This window comes from Oncorhynchus nerka, linkage group LG1 (assembly GCF_034236695.1).
Source record: "Oncorhynchus nerka isolate Pitt River linkage group LG1, Oner_Uvic_2.0, whole genome shotgun sequence".
Classification (NCBI taxonomy): domain Eukaryota; kingdom Metazoa; phylum Chordata; class Actinopteri; order Salmoniformes; family Salmonidae; genus Oncorhynchus; species Oncorhynchus nerka.
In genome coordinates this window covers 46,022,932-46,041,867 of record NC_088396.1, presented here as the reverse complement: position 1 = coordinate 46,041,867, position 18,936 = coordinate 46,022,932, and the positions used below count along the sequence as shown (strand labels likewise).

Genomic DNA, 18,936 nt, shown 5'->3' with positions numbered 1-18,936 from the left:
TACTCCTCCATCTATATTGGGCTGCAGTGACCCATACTCCGCCATCTATATTGGGCTACAGTGACCCATACTCCGCCATCTATATGGGGCTGCAGTGATGATGAGGGCCAGCCCACCGAAACAACTATGCAAAAGTTATTACAAAGCAGTGCAGTGCAAGGGAGGTTTAGGTGCAAAATTACATTAAAAAAACTATTTTACACATAACATTTGCATTGTAACATTATTCTACTCGCAACTAAATACAGAAATTATTTTTATTGACACTGACATGAATGTAGTGGAAAATAGAGAGTGAACAAATGTCAACGATGATGAAGGCCAGTGATGAAGATGCCTCTAATGACTTGCTGGCACAGAGGCCCAACGTGATGATTCAATCATGATTTATGGCATTGTTTGAATGGCAGACCGTCCATGGGGTATCATAGGGGTCAAACACACCTTATCTGTGGTAATCTCGATGAAGACACATTCCCACAGAAGTCCTAGGGTCACTGAATCCAGGAGAGGTGTGAAGACTGATGAAACTTGAAACGACGCAATGAATCTTACTGTGTGAATTAAATTGTCATGGTTGGATTGTTTCATGAGTTCATAAAGAACTTTGAATTTTGATATGATTCATTGTACTTACTGTAAGTGCTATGGATGTATCGTTACAGGGAAAATGTTATCCAGTTCGTGGAATGGCGGAACATCAATCAGCGGAAATTTCAGAGCGCCACCTATAGTTTTCGATAAAACTCAAACTTTCCTTAAAACACACATGCAAGGTACTGAATTAAAGCTACACTCGTTGTGAATCTAGCCACCAAGTCAGATTTGTAAAATGCTTTTCGGCGAAAGCATGAGAAGCTATTATTTGATAGCATGCACCCCCCAAAATACCAGAACGTCACCTAAACAACAGATTTTGCGGTAGCCGGCGCTACCCAAAACGCAGAAATAAAATATAAAACATTCATTACCTTTGACTAGCTTCTTTGTTGGCACTCCTATATGTCCCATAAACATCACAATTGGGTCTTTTTCCCGATTAAATCCGTCATTGTATACCCAAAATGTCATTTCATGAAGGCCTGTCTGATCCAGCAAAATTCCGCTTTACAAGACGCAACGTCACTTTTTAAAATTACAAAAGTTGCCTATAAACTTTTACAAATCACTTCAAACTACTTTTCTAAACCAACTTTAGGTATTAATAAACGTTAATAATCTATCAAATTTATCACAGGGCGATCTGTATTCGATAGCAGCAAGTCTTGAAATCATACTCCATGTTTTCACTTTCATAACATCCTGCGGTGAGCCCCAAGACAGGAAGTGCCTATACGTCATCTAACCAAGGATAAAGCAGCCATAAAATGCCAGTACTGGCGACATCGTGTGGAAGCTGTAGGCATTGTAATGGGGACCTTGTTTTTTGTCTGTCGCCTTAGACAATACATTGACTGGTGGATTAATATTTTTTTTGTGTTTTTGGAGAACAGTTTTCCTTGGGATTTTTACTCCTAAACACGTTCTGTTATAGCCTCAGACACGATTTAACCAGTTTTAGAGACTTCAGAGTGTTTTCTATACACACATACTTATCATATGCATATACTATATTCCTGGCATGAGTAGCAGGACGTTGAAATGTTGCGCAATTTTTTTACAAAAAGCTGCGAAAATTCGCATCATCCCTAATTAAATAAAACCCGTTTTTCAACCACTCCACAAATGTCTTGTTAACAAACTAAAGTTTTGGCAAGTCGGTTAGGACATCTACTTTGTGCACTTTGTGTCATTTTTCCAACAATTGTTTACAGATAGATTATTTCACTTATAATTCACTGTATCACAATTCCAGTGGGTCAGAAGTTTACATACACTAAGTTGACTGTGCCTTTAAACAGCTTAAAAATTCCAGAAAATGATGTCATGGATTTAGAATCTTCTGATAGGGTAATTGACATCATTTGAGTCAATTGGAGGTGTACCTCTGGATGTATTTCAAGGCCTACATTCAAACTCAGTGCCTCTTTGCTTGACATCATGGGAAAATCAAAAAGTGCAAATATATCCCAGAATAACAGCAAAGGACCTTGTGAAGATGCTGGAGGAAACAGGTACAAAAGTGTCTATATCCACAGTAAAACGAGTCCTATATCGACATAACCTGAAAGGCCACTCGGTAAGGAAGAAGTCACTGCTCCAAAACCTCCATAAAAAAGCCAGACTACGGTTTGCAACTGCAGATGGGGACAAAGATCGTACTTTTTTTCAGTCAGGAAGTTAAAGCTCGGTCGCAAATGGGTCTTCCACATGGACAATGACCCCAAGCATACTTCCAAAATTGTGGCAAAATGGCTTCAGGACAACAAAGTCAAGGTATTGGAGTGGCCATCACAAAGCCCTGACCTCAATCCCATAGAAAATTTGTGGGCAGAACTGAAAAAGCGTGTGCGAGCAAGGAGGCCTACAAACCTAACTCAGTTACACCAGCTCTGTCAGGTGGAATGGGCCAAAATTCACACAACTTATTGTGGGAAGCTTGTGGAAGGCTACCCGAAACATTTGACCCAAGTTTAACAATTTAAAGGCAATGCTACCAAATACTAATTTAGTGTATGTAAACTTCTGACCCACTGGGAATGTGATGAAAGAAATAAAAGCTGAAATAGATAATCCTCTCTTCTATTATTCTGACATTTCACATTCTTAAAATAAAATGGTGATCCTAACTGACCTAAGTCAGTGCATTTTTACTCGGATTATATGTCAGGAATTGTGAAAAACTGAGTTTAAATGTATTTGGCTAAGGTGTATGTCAACTTCCGACATCAACTGTACATAACCATGCTATCAATTACAACAGGGCACTGTCAATGATGGGGAATGCTCAGAACAGTAGTGACAACAGTTCAAGTGATTATTATTGAAAATAACTCCGATTTGTGGACCCTTTATCAATCAGAAGTGTGAGGGTGCAGATGAACGAAAACCAAAATGAGATAAACATGGGATAGACATGGACTTGAGTCTACAGATTTGTTTTTCTCCAGATGTTTTATACGAATAAAGACTTGCTAAATTGTGGAAATTCTTCATTTTTACATGTTCCTCTGTGCATCCTCTGTGACTTTGAGGAAGATCCCAACATTTATTAACATTTTCACCATCATTGTAAAGGCCTTGTTATTTTGTTGCTTTGACAAAGTCATTGCTGTCGATTATTATTCATTTAAAGGTAAAAAAAAAACTACAAAAAAATCACTTGCTAATTTAAATGCATTTGTATTTGTTATGGATCCCGATTAGCTGCAGCATCTACTCTTCCTGGGGTCCAGCAAAATTAAGGCAGTTTGCAAAATTAAGGCAGCATTCCAGGTGACTATCTCATGAAGCTAAGTGAAAGAATGCCAAGAGTGTGCAAAGCTGTCATCAAGGCAGACAATGGCTATTAGAAGAATCTCAAATATAAAATATATTTAGATTTGTTGAACCCTTTTTTGATTACTACATGATTCCATATGTGTTATTTCATAGTATTGATGTCTTCACTATTATTCTACAATTTAGAAAATAGTAAAATAAAGAAAAACCCTTGAAAGAGTAGGTGTGTCCAAACGTTTGACCGGTAGTGTGTAGATATATATATTTTTACAGTACTTAAACGGAGGAACGGCCCATAAGTGCAAGTTTGCCATCTATGACATGTTCAATGATAACGTATGGCTCTTCATTCGCTTGCTATTAGAGCACCCTGGAGTTACATTTTTTACAGTTTAAGTGAAATGAGGTGCTGGTGAAGCTGCATGTATTAGCAGAGCACACATTCATCCAACATGAATACAGGGATCATGCTGTGGTACCATTCGGCATTATTTGAAAGTGCTCGCTCGGGAATAATTATAACTGTCATAGTGCAGTATTTCACTGGCTGATCCAGTTAGTGCTACTTCAGAATGTGTGTGAAAGGCATCCCAGTGAATCCCCTTTATTTATTTAGCATTACCCAGGCAGGAACCGGCTCTTAACTGGCACGCCTGCCTGGCTGTCGCTGTCTACCTCTATTAGCTGGTAGGATTGTGTTTCGGTCAGCATTTGCTTTGATCTTGTTTGAAGGAAAAATGTCTCTTCACCTTGCAGACACTATACAGTATCTCTTTAAATAGTGTGCGAAACAGGATGGTTACATGATGGTTACATAATGATTACAGGATGGTTACATAATGATTACAGGATGGTTACATAATGATTACAGGATGGTTACATAATGATTACAGGATGGTTACACGATGATTACAGGATGGTTACACAATGATTCCAGGATGGTTACACAATGATTACAGGATGGTTACACAATGATTACAGGATGGTTACACAATGATTACAGGATGGTTACACAAGCATTACATGATGGTTACACAATGATTACAGGATGGTTACACAATGATTACAGGATGATTACAGGATGGTTACACAATGATTACAGGATGGTTACACAATGATTACAGGATGGTTACACAATGCTTACAGGATGGTTACACAATGATTACAGGATGGTTACACAATGATTACAGGATGGTTACACAATGATTACAGAATGGTTACACAATGATTACAGAATGGTTACACAATGATTACATGATGGTTACACAATGATTACAGGATGGTTACACAATGATTACAGGATGGTTACACAATGGTTACAATGACATAATGTTATTTTCTAATGGAAACCACTGTCAACAAGGGGATACAATCAGCCCCATGATAGATGACATGCTTAACTTCTTGCTCCTACCCTCTACTTTTTTGAACATTTTGTTAAAAATCGCGCAACATTTCAGCGCCCTGCTACTCATGCCAGGAATATAGTACGTTCATATGGTTAGAATGTGTGTATAGGAAACCCTCAGACGTTTTTAAAACTGGTTAAATCACGACTGTGGCTATTACATAACGTGCGTTACATCGGAAAGTGCAGGAAAACCTGATCACAGAAAATGGAAATAAATATCCTTGCGCCACTTCCAGCAATTGTTAACAGTGAGCCGAATTAGATAAGACCGAGCATTCAACTCCCACAGCATCCCCATGTAGTCGAGTATCTTGTGAATTTAATCCTCTTTGATTCTTGGTTGAACCGAAAGAGGGGCACGACGTACCTCCGGTCTCCGCCCAGATCATTCCGGAAGAGCTCTCTCCTGAAATTTTTTCCAAGAAGACAGCTAATGATATGTACATCGCCTACGGATGAATTTTATCGCTTATTAACGTTTACTAATACCTAAAGTAGCATTACAAACGTATTTCGAAGTGTTTTGTGAAAGTTTATCGTCTACTTTTTGAATTTAAAAAAATGACGTTACGTTGTGAAATCGCTGTTTTTTTCGTTTATCACACAGTCTACATATAACGATATCTTGGCTTTATATGGCCCGATTTAATCGAAATAAAGACCCAATAGTGTTTATGGGACATCTAGGAGTGCCAACAAAGAAGATGGTGAAAGGTAATGACTGTTTTCTATTTTATTGTGCGGTTTGTGTAACGCCGAAATGCTCATTATTTTGTTTACGTCCCCTGCTGTGCTTTTCTGTTGTAGTGTATTGGTGCATGCTATCAGATAATAGCTTCTCATGCTGTCGCCGAAATGCATTTTAAAAATCTGACTTGTTGCCTGGATTCACAACGAGTGTAGCTTTAATTTGATACCCTGCATGTGTATTTTAATGAACTTTTGAGTTTTAACTAATACTATTAGCATTTAGCGTAGCACATTTGCATTTCCAGAGCTCTAGTTGGGACGCAAGCGTCCCAGGTAGAGGTAAGAGGTTAAACACGCCTCAATGTCATCCGTAATAGATGTTAGAGTCTGCACAGGTCTGACCGCACTCTTGTTAGAACATGTTTCCTTGCAGTCCAGGAGTCCCCCAAATTACCACATGGGTTGGAATCACAGATGGCAGAATATGATGATATTAGCTGAACGTGTTTGTGTTCTGTAAGAGCTGGGGGTCACTTTAATGTAGTCACAGCCTATATGGTCTGAATGTAAGGGCTGGTGGTCTGATCACTCACTGTAGGCACAGCCGTAGACCTCCACTCTGAGTCCCACCCAGCCACTGGGGTTCCAGTCCAGGGGGACGAAGCGCAGGAAGCGGCTTCTGATAGAGTGGGACAACTTGTGGTGGACGACACCGTCAGCGTTCACGTTCCCCACAAACCTCTGCAGACAAACAGAGGAGGAAAACAGGAGGGAGAGCAGGGGGAGAGAAGAGGGAGAGAACAGGTTTAATAAGATGTAACAAGTTTCTCAGCGTTCATGCAGTGACACTACATTTACCCTGTTGGTTGAGGTTTATGACCCCCCCATAAATACCTTTCCCCCTTTTCTCTCCACTAGACATAATGGACTCTTGGAATGCCCTTTGTTAACGTAGAGAGAGTATGGTAACATTAACAGTTTTGGGAAAGGTACAATATTTCAGTAATCCAACCAGTTGAAAATATCCATTGGTACATAAAGAATATGATGTCAGATCAGTTGGTGTCTGGGACATTATATCTGATGATAGGACTACATAAATTGTATCTTGGAAAGTCTACACATTATAGTTATCAGATTCACATGGAATTGTTGTGCCGCAGCTCTATAGACACACCCTGTGGTGCAGCAGGTTATTAACGAGTTAATTGTTGCATGGTTTAATTCAATCACGTAATCAATCAAACGTTAGGTAATCAATTTGATAAAATGCCTGTCACATAATTTAACCTCTTGCTTCTACTCGGGACGCTTGCGTCCCAACTAGAGCTCTGGAAATGCAAATGCGCTACGCTAAATGCTAATAGTATTAGTTAAAACTCAAACGTTCATTAAAATACACATGCAGGGTATTGAATTAAAGCTACACTCGTTGTGAATCCAGGCAACAAGTCAGATTTTTAAAATGCTTTTCGGCGAAAGCATGAGAAGCTATTATCTGATAGCATGTAACACCACAAAAGACCCGCAGGGGACGTAAACAAAATAATTATCATATTCGGCGCTACACAAAAAAACGCACAATAAAATAGAAAACATTCATTACCTTTGACCATCTTCTTTGTTGGCACTCCTAGATGTCCCATAAACACTATTGGGTCTTTTTTTCGATTAAATCGGTCCATATATAGCCTAGATATCGTTATATGTAGACTGTGTGATCAACGGAAAAAAACAGCGTTTCATAACGTAACGTCATTTTTTAAAATTCAAAAAGTCAACGATAAACTTTCACAAAACACTTCGAAATACTTTTGTAATGCAACTTTAGGTATTAGTAAACGTTAATAAGCGATCAAATTAATCACAAGACGAAGTATATTCTATAGCTGTCCGTCTGGAAAAATGTCCGGCTAGAAACTCAACCAAAATATCCGGTCCTAGACCTGAAGAAATGCGCTGCCTTGCATGTGTTTGACCAAGAAACAACTCGTAGGCAAATGACAAGCCTCTAGACACCGTGTGGAAGCTGTAGGTACTGCATCCTCAGCTCATTAATTGTGGTTCACCTTTATCAATGGGTTCAAGTAGCGCAGCAATATATTTTTCCATTTTCAGTGATCAGTTTTTCCTGTGCTTTCCGATGAAACGCACGTTATGTTATAGCCACAGCCGTGATTTAACCAGTTTTATAAACGTCTGAGTGTTTTCTATCCACACATACTAATCATATGCAAATACTATATTCCTGGCATGAGTAGCAGGGCGCTGAAATGTTGCGCGATTTTTAACAGAATGTTCAAAAAAGTAGAGGGTAGAAGCAAGAGGTTAATCAGTCAGAGACACGACAATGGGGATTGTACTTCACAGTATTTTACTGTAATTACAAGGGCTTGGTGCAAGCAGATTGGCCTACTGGGTAAAGTGTTTACACATTACAGCATATTAATTCATATTTGGTGTATTATATCACTTGCACGTCTAGAGGCCTTAACAAAGGCTTCCAAACTGGCAGTGACAATAGGGCAAAACAGACCAAAAGGAAATGGCAAAATGTTGAACCATTTCAGGTTTAAGACTTGCTGCCACTCCAAACCATCCGCTATACATTTTAAATTAGTGAGGCACTATAACCACATAGGAGTTCAATTGGTACAACCTTCTCACTCATGGGTGCAACAAATATAGCCTCTTACAAGGCACGCCTCCAAATATGTTAATGACTCAGAAACAACAATATCATGATCCCACTAGTGATCAAAAGTGTTTTGGAACTCCAAAGATACGGTACGATAATATATTATGTGGGATGGAATTAAGGTAGCATTCGATAATTTGCAGGATGTTGCAGTAAAAGTGTCAGAGTACTGTTGATAATAACCCAAATGACCTTATAATTAATTACATTTTTCAGTTCATGTCCACAGAAAGTGTACCTTTAAAAATGTATGTTTAATTAAACCTGCTCATCATGTTAATGACGTCATCGACTCCACTGTGTATGCCCTAACTGAACATCCAGGAATTCACAAAGCAAACATTGAAAGCAATAACAAATGGTCAAAGGTAAGAAAACAACGAATAAGAAAGGTCCTTCATTGTTCTCTATCCATTCCATTCTGAACAACAGGTGATGTGTTACATGGTCACTCCATAGATACTAAGGACACTAGTGATGGGGGAAGAATCCATACAGTTACATAACGCAGTATATTTTCTGATGATATGATATCGATATTTGACTCCAAGTATTATAATTTATTTTGCTGCTGTAGGTAGCGTTGCTTAGCACTAGTCAGCTGTACCTGCGCCAAAACATCAATTATTTTTCACCCTATAGTTTGTTCTCTATCATTTTTTATTTTATTTTTTACCTCTTTTGGTATTAGTTTCATTAATCCTTTATTGATATAGTCCCAAAATGTTTTGCATGTCAGCTATCAAGTTTTTAATATATATATAACTTTCTAAATACATAAATACAGCCAGTATGATGCATTTTGAATCAAATGACGCTGCGTTTTGTTGTTTTGGGATGGAATTTTACTTTAACTAGTGAGCCAACATATTTTCAGCACATTTATTTCCTTGATTGGCCAAAACTCATTTTCTCACACTCTCTCTTCTCTCTCTGCAGAAGACACATAGTGAGCAATATGTTTGGAACATCAAATCGCAATAAAATAAGTATCGTAATAATATTGTATGGTGAGGTCCCTGGCAATTTGAAGTCCTTTAAGGACACCCCATACAGTGAAATGATAATCACACAGATTCTGTCCTGCACATTGTGATGTACTGTGGCTTCTGTTGTACACTGTTGTTTACTTCATTAAAACACTTTGACAAAACAATATGAATAACATGGCCAAAGCTATTTAAATGTTTCATTTGCATGAAGTCATTAGCATTCTGTTTGAATTAGAATGCCCTGGAAACATATACTGTACCCTGCATGGTGCAATTTAACAATTGTTTTCCCATTTCTGTTTTCCACAGCAGGTGTCAGCTTTCATAGTATTGGATTTTCTTCCCCCTTTTATTAGGATTTATATAGCAGGGTTTATTTATGAATGTATCTTTTTGAAGGCTTTTCCCTGACTAATATAAAACTGCAAAACAATCATTTTTTTGCTATCTAATTTATTGATATTAAAAGTCCCCCTCATGGCCAATAGCGTTTCATTATCTTCTCATCAACAGTATATACGCTAATGCCTCACTAGAAAGAAGATGATTTAAAATGCAGGTAATAATCAAATGAAAACAATTTATCAGTGTTATCTGCAGTTGTCATTAAATTCTTACATCAATAGGATGGGTGTGCCACACTGATCTGTAATTTTCTCCCTCTAACATTTCTCTCTCTTTTCAAAATGACTTATATTGATTCAACCCAACTGTCAAGCCCAAATATACGTGTTGAACTGGGTAAGACCTAGAGTCAGCATCTGAAGACTGCAAGAATCATTGTTCAACTCTATTCAGTAAGAGAAAGTGAGTAGAGATGGAAGAAGTACTGTATTTCTTCTATATAATATATTAACAGTTCAAACACATGAAGAGACCTTAGGAGGTCATATAAATCTCTTTCTCTCAAATTAGTCATATACAGCAAACCTAAGACCAATTTTGTTGTGTGTTTGGGCCTAAATTGATGAGTGCATGGTGTAACCTTGGAAACACATGTATAACAAGTGATTTAGCAGGGACAGTGACCTCAAGCTTTGCAGCATGCTTTTCAAAAGCCCCAGCAGTCATCTTGCATCATGTCAGGAAGATTGTTCTCCCATATGAGTGATCTATTTTAAAGCACAATGGAAACCAAACCCTGTCTCAGAACAGCCATTGTTATTCCAGATCGGAAAAAATGGCAACAGCGCATCCATCCAATTACTGTGCAGATGTGAACCAGAGTATCTGGAACCCTGAAGGGAGCCGAAGACCTCCCATTGGACGACAGAGCTTCATGTTAGTCACTGTCTACATAAACAGCTCAACCCCACAGTGACTTGATTCATTCTATTTCTGTATCCATCCTGAACCGACGGTCTCCCTCCCTGTTCATTAGGACTCGTTACTCTTCCTCTCTCATGACGAGGTCCCTAATGTCACATACATCAGCTGAACACACACAAGCCCCTGGGTACACCGATTCACGCCCCTGCTCTATGCTATGCTGCTACTGCTAAGATATATTCTCAGTATATGAGAATTCAAGATAACAAAATTCTTAGACTATACACTGAGTATACAAAACATGAAGAACACCTGTTGTCCTGTAGTCCAATAGGAGGTCTTCTCCTCCCTTCAGGGTTCCAGATACTCTGGTTCACATGACATAGACTGAACAGGTGAATCGAGGTGAAAGCTATGATCCCTTGTTGATGTCACTTGTTAAATCCACTTCAATCAGTGTAGATGAAGTGGGGAGACGTGTTAAAGAAGGATGTTTAAGCCTTGAGATAATTGAGATGGATTGTGTATGTGTGCCATCCAGAGGGTGAATGGGCAAGATGAAATATTTAAGTGCCTTTGTTGAACGGGGTATGGTTGTAGGTGTCAGGCGTACCAGTTTGAGTGTATCAAGAACTACACTTCTGGGTTTTTCACACTTAACAGTTTCCTGTGTGTATTAAGATTGGTCCACCACCCAAAGGAATTCCAGACTACTTGACACAACTGTGGGAAGTATTGGAGTCAACATGGGCCATCATCCATGTAAAACACTTTAGACACCCTTGCAAAAAAGATGACTTAGCTACGTGTCAAGCACAAAGAGCACCTGAGAGCCATGGTTGCTGGGCTTACAGGGGAGGCTAAGACAGCTAAGCTCTCCAAGGGGGCCTACGCCAAGCACTTTGTTATCCCACTGCACTGGATGCTCCTCTACACATCCACATCGGTAAACATCACAGACAATCTATTATTTACTCTGTTCAATGAGGAAGAAAACACAGAATAGCATCTGGGATGGAAAACTTTGACAAAATATGATTTCCATCATTCATCACAATACAATACATTGTCCATCATGAAGATACGAATATGACAAAGGCAGACTTGTATATACTGTATATTCTCTGATATGGGAGAAATACGAGCTAATAATCACAGACGCTGTGATCTTATGAGATCTTTGTATACTTTGTTTACATACTGTAAATAAATATTTTCTGTTTGATTTACTTGAAATGCTGGTATGTCTCCCATATTGATGTGTACAGAATTAAGCTCTGGCTCTTCTCAGAACTGCCTTTGACACAATATTGATACAACAATGGAGACAATAAATTAAACACATTGATGCAGTAACCAAATATATGCACTACTACTACATCTTTCTTAGGATTACAAGAAGAACCTGATGAAGCCCATGTCTGGAACAAGAGGAACGGATGAAGCCCATGTCTGGAACAAGAGGAGAGGTTGAAGCCCATGTCTGGAACAAGAGGAGAGGTTGAAGCCCATGTCTGGAACAAGAGGAACGGATGAAGCCCATGTCTGGAACAAGAGGAGAGGTTGAAGACCATGTCTGGAACAAGAGGAACGGATGAAGCCCATGTCTGGAACAAGAGGAACGGATGAAGCCCATATCTGGAACAAGAGTAACGGATGAAGCCCATGTCTGGAGCAAGAGGAGAGGTTGAAGCCCATGTCTGGAACAAGAGGAACGGATGAAGCCCATATCTGGAACAAGAGTAACGGATGAAGCCCATGTCTGGAGCAAGAGGAACGGATGAAGCCCATATCTGGAACAAGAGGAGAGGTTGAAGCCCATGTCTGGAACAAGAGGAGAGGTTGAAGCCCATGTCTGGAACAAGAGGAACGGATGAAACCCATATCTGGAACAAGAGGAGAGGTTGAAGCCCATGTCTGGAACAAGAGGAACGGATGAAGCCCATGTCTGGAGCAAGAGGAATGGATGAAGCCCATGTCTGGAGCAAGAGGAGCAGATGAAGCCCATGTCTCGAGCAAGAGGAGAGGTTGAAGCCCATGTCTGGAACAAGAGGAACGGGTTAGGTTAGCTAGCCAGCTATTTGTCGTCCTTAACGTAGGAGACACTGCTAGCTAGCCAACAGCTAGCCAACGTCTACCGATTAGAACTCAACAACCCGGTCGCATTCCGCCTCGCTCCACAGGTAGTATCACATTTTCATTTAATTTCATTACAGTACAACGGTTTGATTTGTTTGATCGTAGCTAGCTACATAGCTAGCTACATAGCCGTCTCTGTATCAAAGATAATTGTGTAGTCTAGAGCGATTTTCTAGGTTACCTAGCCAGCTATTGTCGTTCTTTTAACGCAACGTAACGTAATCAACACTGCTAGCTAGCCAGCTAGCCCCCGAATCAACAACGCAGCCACTGCCAGCTAGCCTACAAAGTCAACAACGCAGCCACTGCCAGCTAGCCTACTTCAGCAGTACTGTATCATTTTTAATCATTTTAGTCAATAAGATTCTTGCTACGTAAGCTCAACTTTCTGAACATTCGAGACGTGTAGTCCACTTGTCATTCCAATCTCCTTTGCATTAGCGTAGCCTCTTCTGTAGCCTGTCAACTATGTGTCTGTCTATCCCTGTTCTCTCCACTCTGCACAGACCATACAAACGCTCCACACCGCGTGGCCGCGGCCACCCTAATCTGGTGGTCCCAGCGCGCACGACCCACGTGGAGTTCCAGGTCTCCGGTAGCCTCTGGAACTGCCGATCTGCGGCCAACACGGCAGAGTTCATTTCAGCCTATGCCTCCCTCCAGTCCCTCGACTTCTTGGCACTGACGGAAACATGGATCACCACAGATAACACTGCTACTCCTACTGCTCTCTCTTCGTCCGCCCACGTGTTCTCGCACACGCCGAGAGCTTCTGGTCAGCGGGGTGGTGGCACCGGGATCCTCATCTCTCCCAAGTGGTCATTCTCTCTTTCTCCCCTTACCCATCTGTCTATCGCCTCCTTTGAATTCCATGCTGTCACAGTTACCAGCCCTTTCAAGCTTAACATCCTTATCATTTATCGCCCTCCAGGTTCCCTCGGAGAGTTCATCAATGAGCTTGATGCCTCGATAAGCTCCTTTCCTGAGGACGGCTCACCTCTCACAGTTCTGGGCGACTTTAACCTCCCCACATCTACCTTTGATTCATTCCTCTCTGCCTCCTTCTTTCCACTCCTCTCCTCTTTTGACCTCTCCCTCTCACCTTCCCCCCCTACTCACAAGGCAGGCAATATGCTCGACCTCATCTTTACTAGATGCTGTTCTTCCACTAACCTCATTGCAACTCCCCTCCAAGTCTCCGACCACTACCTTGTATCCTTTTCCCTCTCGCTCTCATCCAACACTTCCCACACTGCCCCTACTTGGATGGTATCGCGCCGTCCCAACCTTCGCTCTCTCTCCCCCGCTACTCTCTCCTCTTCCATCCTATCATCTCTTCCCTCTGCTCAAACCTTCTCCAACCTATCTCCTGATTCTGCCTCCTCAACCCTCCTCTCCTCCCTTTCTGCATCCTTTGACTCTCTATGTCCCCTATCCTCCAGGCCGGCTCGGTCCTCCCCTCCCGCTCCGTGGCTCGACGACTCATTGCGAGCTCACAGAACAGGGCTCCGGGCAGCCGAGTGGAAATGGAGGAAAACTCGCCTACCTGCGGACCTGGCATCCTTTCACTCCCTCCTCTCTACATTTTCCTCTTCTGTCTCTGCTGCTAAAGCCACTTTCTACCACTCTAAATTCCAAGCATCTGCCTCTAACCCTAGGAAGCTCTTTGCCACCTTCTCCTCCCTCCTGAATCCTCCCCCCTCCCTCTCTGCAGATGACTTCGTCAACCATTTTGAAAAGAAGGTCGACGACATCCGATCCTCGTTTGCTAAGTCAAACGACACCGCTGGTTCTGCTCACACTGCCCTACCCTGTGCTCTGACCTCTTTCTCCCCTCTCTCTCCAGATGAAATCTCACGTCTTGTGACGGCCGGCCGCCCAACAGCCTGCCCGCTTGACCCTATCCCCTCCTCTCTTCTCCAGACCATTTCCGGAGACCTTCTCCCTTACCTCACCTGGCTCATCAACTCATCCCTGACCGCTGGCTACGTCCCTTCCGTCTTCAAGAGAGCGAGAGTTGCACCCCTTCTGAAAAAACCTACACTCGATCCCTCCGATGTCAACAACTACAGACCAGTATCCCTTTTTCTTTTCTCTCCAAAACTCTTGAACGTGCCGTCCTTGGCCAGCTCTCCCGCTATCTCTCTCAGAATGACCTTCTTGATCCAAATCAGTCAGGTTTCAAGACTAGTCATTCAACTGAGACTGCTCTTCTCTGTATCACGGAGGCGCTCCGCACTGCTAAAGCTAACTCTCTCTCCTCTGCTCTCATCCTTCTAGACCTATCGGCTGCCTTCGATACTGTGAACCATCAGATCCTCCTCTCCACCCTCTCCGAGTTGGGCATCTCCGGCGCGGCCCACGCTTGGATTGCGTCCTACCTGACAGGTCGCTCCTACCAGGTGGCGTGGCGAGAATCCGTCTCCTCACCACGTGCTCTCACCACTGGTGTCCCCCAGGGCTCTGTTCTAGGCCCTCTCCTATTCTCGCTATACACCAAGTCACTTGGCTCTGTCATAACCTCACATGGTCTCTCCTATCATTGCTATGCAGACGATTAACAATTAATCTTCTCCTTTGCCCCTTCTGATGACCAGGTGGCGAATCGCATCTCTGCATGTCTGGCAGACATATCAGTGTGGATGACGGATCACCACCTCAAGCTGAACCTCGGCAAGATGGAGCTGCTCTTCCTCCCGGGGAAGGACTGCCCGTTCCATGATCTCGCCATCACGGTTGACAACTCCACTGTGTCCTCCTCCCAGAGCGCTAAGAACCTTGGCGTGATCCTGGACAACACCCTGTCGTTCTCAACTAACATCAAGGCGGTGGCCCGTTCCTGTAGGTTCATGCTCTACAACATCCGCAGAGTACGACCCTGCCTCACACAGGAAGCGGTGCAGGTCCTAATCCAGGCACTTGTCATCTCCCGTCTGGATTACTGCAACTCGCTGTTGGCTGGGCTCCCTGCCTGTGCCATTAAACCCCTACAACTCATCCAGAACGCCGCAGCCCGTCTGGTGTTCAACCTTCCCAAGTTCTCTCACGTCACCCCGCTCCTCCGCTCCCTCCACTGGCTTCCAGTTGAAGCTCGCATCCGCTACAAGACCATGGTGCTTGCCTACGGAGCTGTGAGGGGAACGGCACCTCAGTACCTCCAGGCTCTGATCAGGCCCTACACCCAAACAAGGGCACTGCGTTCATCCACCTCTGGCCTGCTCGCCTCCCTACCACTGAGGAAGTACAGTTCCCGCTCAGCCCAGTCAAAACTGTTCGCTGCTCTGGCCCCCCAATGGTGGAACAAACTCCCTCACGACGCCAGGACAGCGGAGTCAATCACCACCTTCCGGAGACACCTGAAACCCCACCTCTTTAAGGAATACCTAGGATAGGATAAAGTAATCCTTCTCAACCCCCCTTAAAAGATTTAGATGCACTATTGTAAAGTGGCTGCTCCACTGGATGTCATAAGGTGAATGCACCAATTTGTAAGTCGCTCTGGATAAGAGCGTCTGCTAAATGACTTAAATGTAAATGTAATGAAGCCCATGTCTGGAGCAAGAGGAGCAGATGAAGCCCATGTCTGGAACAAGAGAAACAGATGAAGCCCATGTCTGGAACAAGAGGAGAGGTTGAAGCCCATGTCTGGAACAAGAGGAACGGATGAAGCCCATGTCTGGAACAAGAGGAACGGATGAAGCCCATGTCTGGAGCAAGAGGAGCAGATGAAGCCCATGTCTGGAACAAGAGAAACGGATGAAGCCCATGTCTGGAACAAGAGGAACGGATGAAGCCCATGTCTGGAACAAGAGGAACGGATGAAACTCATGTCTGGAGCAAGAGGAGCAGATGAAGCCCATGTCTGGAACAAGAGAAACAGATGAAGCCCATGTCTGGAACAAGAGGAACGGATGAAGCCCATGTCTGGAACAAGAGGAGAGGTTGAAGCCCATGTCTGGAACAAGAGGAACGGATGAAACTCATGTCTGGAACGAGAGGAGCAGATGAAGCCCATGTCTGGAACAAGAGGAACGGATGAAACTCATGTCTGGAACGAGAGGAACGGATGAAGCCCATGTCTGGAACAAGAGGAATGGATGAAGCCCATGTCTGGAACAAGACATGGAATACCCTATGAAGATATAACATTTCCTGTTGTCATAATTTGAAAACTAGTAAGGTTACAAATATATATCATTCGGGGGAGTTATTTGCTCAGGCAGTAGGAAGCTCTCTCATCCATTCATATGCAGATGATACAGTCTTGTACTCAACTGGGCCCACCCCAGTTGTGTGTTAAACGCTCTACAACAAGCATTCTCTGCCCTTAACCTTGTTCTGAACACCTCCAAAACAAAGCTCATATGGTTGGGTAAGAAGAATGCCCCTCTCCCCACAGGTGTGATTACTACCTCTGAGGGTTTGTAGCTTGAGGTAGTCATGTCGTACAAGTACTTGGGAGTATGGCTAGACTGTACACTGTCCTTCTCTCAGCACATATCTAAGCTAGGCTAAAGTTAGATCTAGACTTGGTTTCCTCTATCGTAATCGCTCCTCTTTCACTCCAGCTGCCAAACTAATCCTGACTCAGATGACCATCCTACCCCTGCTAAATTATGGAGATGTAATATGTTGATCAGCAGGTAAGGGTGCTTTGGAGCAGCAAGAGGTTATTTTCCATTCAGCCATCAGATTTGCCACCAATGCTCCTTATAGAACACATCACTGCACTCTATACTCCTTTGTCAACAGGTCATCTCTGTATACCCGTTGCAAGACCCACTGGTTGTTGTTATTTACAAAACCCTCTTAGGCCTCACTGCCCCCTATCTGAGATATCTACAGCAGCCCTCATCCTCCACCTACAACACCTGTTCTGCCAGGCACATTCTGTTTAAGGTTCCCAAAGCATACACCCTGGATCCCTGGATCCCTTGTCTTTACAGTTCACTGCAGCTAGCGACTGGAACGATCTGAAACAAACACTCAAAATTGACAGTTTTATCTAAATCTCTTCATTCAAAGAATCAATCATGGACACACTTACTGACAGTTGTGGCTGCTTGCGTCATGTATTGTTGGCTCTACCTTCTTGCCCTTTATGTTGTTGTCTGTGAATTACATGGGCTTGCTCCTACCTATCTTTCTAATTTGGTCCTGCCGTACATACCTACATGTACGCAACAGTCACAAGACACAGGCCTCCTAATTGTCCCTAGAATTTCTAAGCAAACAGCTGGAGGCAGGGCTTTCTCCAATAGAGCTCCATTTTTATGGAATTGTCTGCCTACCCATGTGAGAGACGCAGACTCGGTCTCAACCTTTAAGTCTTTACTGACTCTTCACTTCAGTGGGTCATATAATTGAGTGTAGTCTGGCCCAGGAGTGTGAAGGTGAACGGAAAGTCTCTGGAGCAACGAACCACACTTGCTGTCTCTGCCTGGCCGGTTCCCCTCTCTCCACTGGGATTCTCTGCCTCTAACCCTATTACAAGGGCTGAGTCACTGGCTTACTGGTGCTCTTTCATGCTGTCCCTAGGAGGGGTGTGTCACTTGAGTGGGTTGAGTCACTGATGTGATCTTCCTGTCTGGGTTGGCGCTCCCAACCTTGGGTTGTGCCGTAGCAGAGATCTTTGTGGGCTATACTCGGCCTTGTCTCAGGATGGTAAGTTGGTGGTTGAAGATGTCCCTCTAGTGGTGTGGGGGCTATGCTTTGGCAAAGTGGGTGGGGTTATATACTTCCTGTTTGGCCCTGTCCGGGAGTATCATCGGATGGGGCCACCGTGTCTCCTGACCCCTCCTGTCTCAGCCTCCAGTATTTATGCTGCAGTAGTTTATGTGTCGGGGGGCTGGGGTCAGTTTGTTATATCTGGAGTACTTCTGTCCTATTCGGTGTCCTGTGTGAATCTAAGTGTGCGTTCTCTAATTCTCTCCTTCTCTCTTTCTTTCTCTCTCTCTGAGGACCTGAGTCCTAGGACCATGCCTCAGGACTACCTGGCATGATGACTCCTTGCTGTCCCCAGTCCACCTGGCCGTGCAGCTGCATCAGTTTCAACTGTTCTGCCTGCGGCTATGGAATCCTGACCTGTTCACCGGACGTGCTACCTACCTGTCCCAGACCTGCTATTTTCAACTCTCTAGAGACAGCAGGATTGGTAGAGGTACTCTTAATGATCGGCTATGAAAAGCCAACTGACATTTACTCCTGAGGTGCTGACTTGCTGCACCCTCGACAACTACTGTGATTATTATTATTTGACCATGCTGGTCATTTATGAACATTTGAACATCTTGGCCATGTGCTGTTATAATCTCCACCCGGCACAGCCAGAAGAGGACTGGCCACCCCTCATAGCC

At 43.1% G+C, this 18,936-nt stretch overlaps 1 protein-coding gene across 1 annotated transcript in view; it reads right to left on the bottom strand.

Moving 5' to 3' along the window:
• Positions 1 to 18,936, bottom strand: part of LOC115130412 (contactin-associated protein-like 5) — a 186,953-nt gene that overhangs the window by 95,821 nt on the left and 72,196 nt on the right. Inside the window, exon 4 of the mRNA XM_065019166.1 lies at positions 6,076 to 6,223. Within this exon, the coding sequence (XP_064875238.1) occupies positions 6,076 to 6,223 (148 nt within the window). The remainder of the gene's footprint in view (positions 1 to 6,075; positions 6,224 to 18,936) is intronic.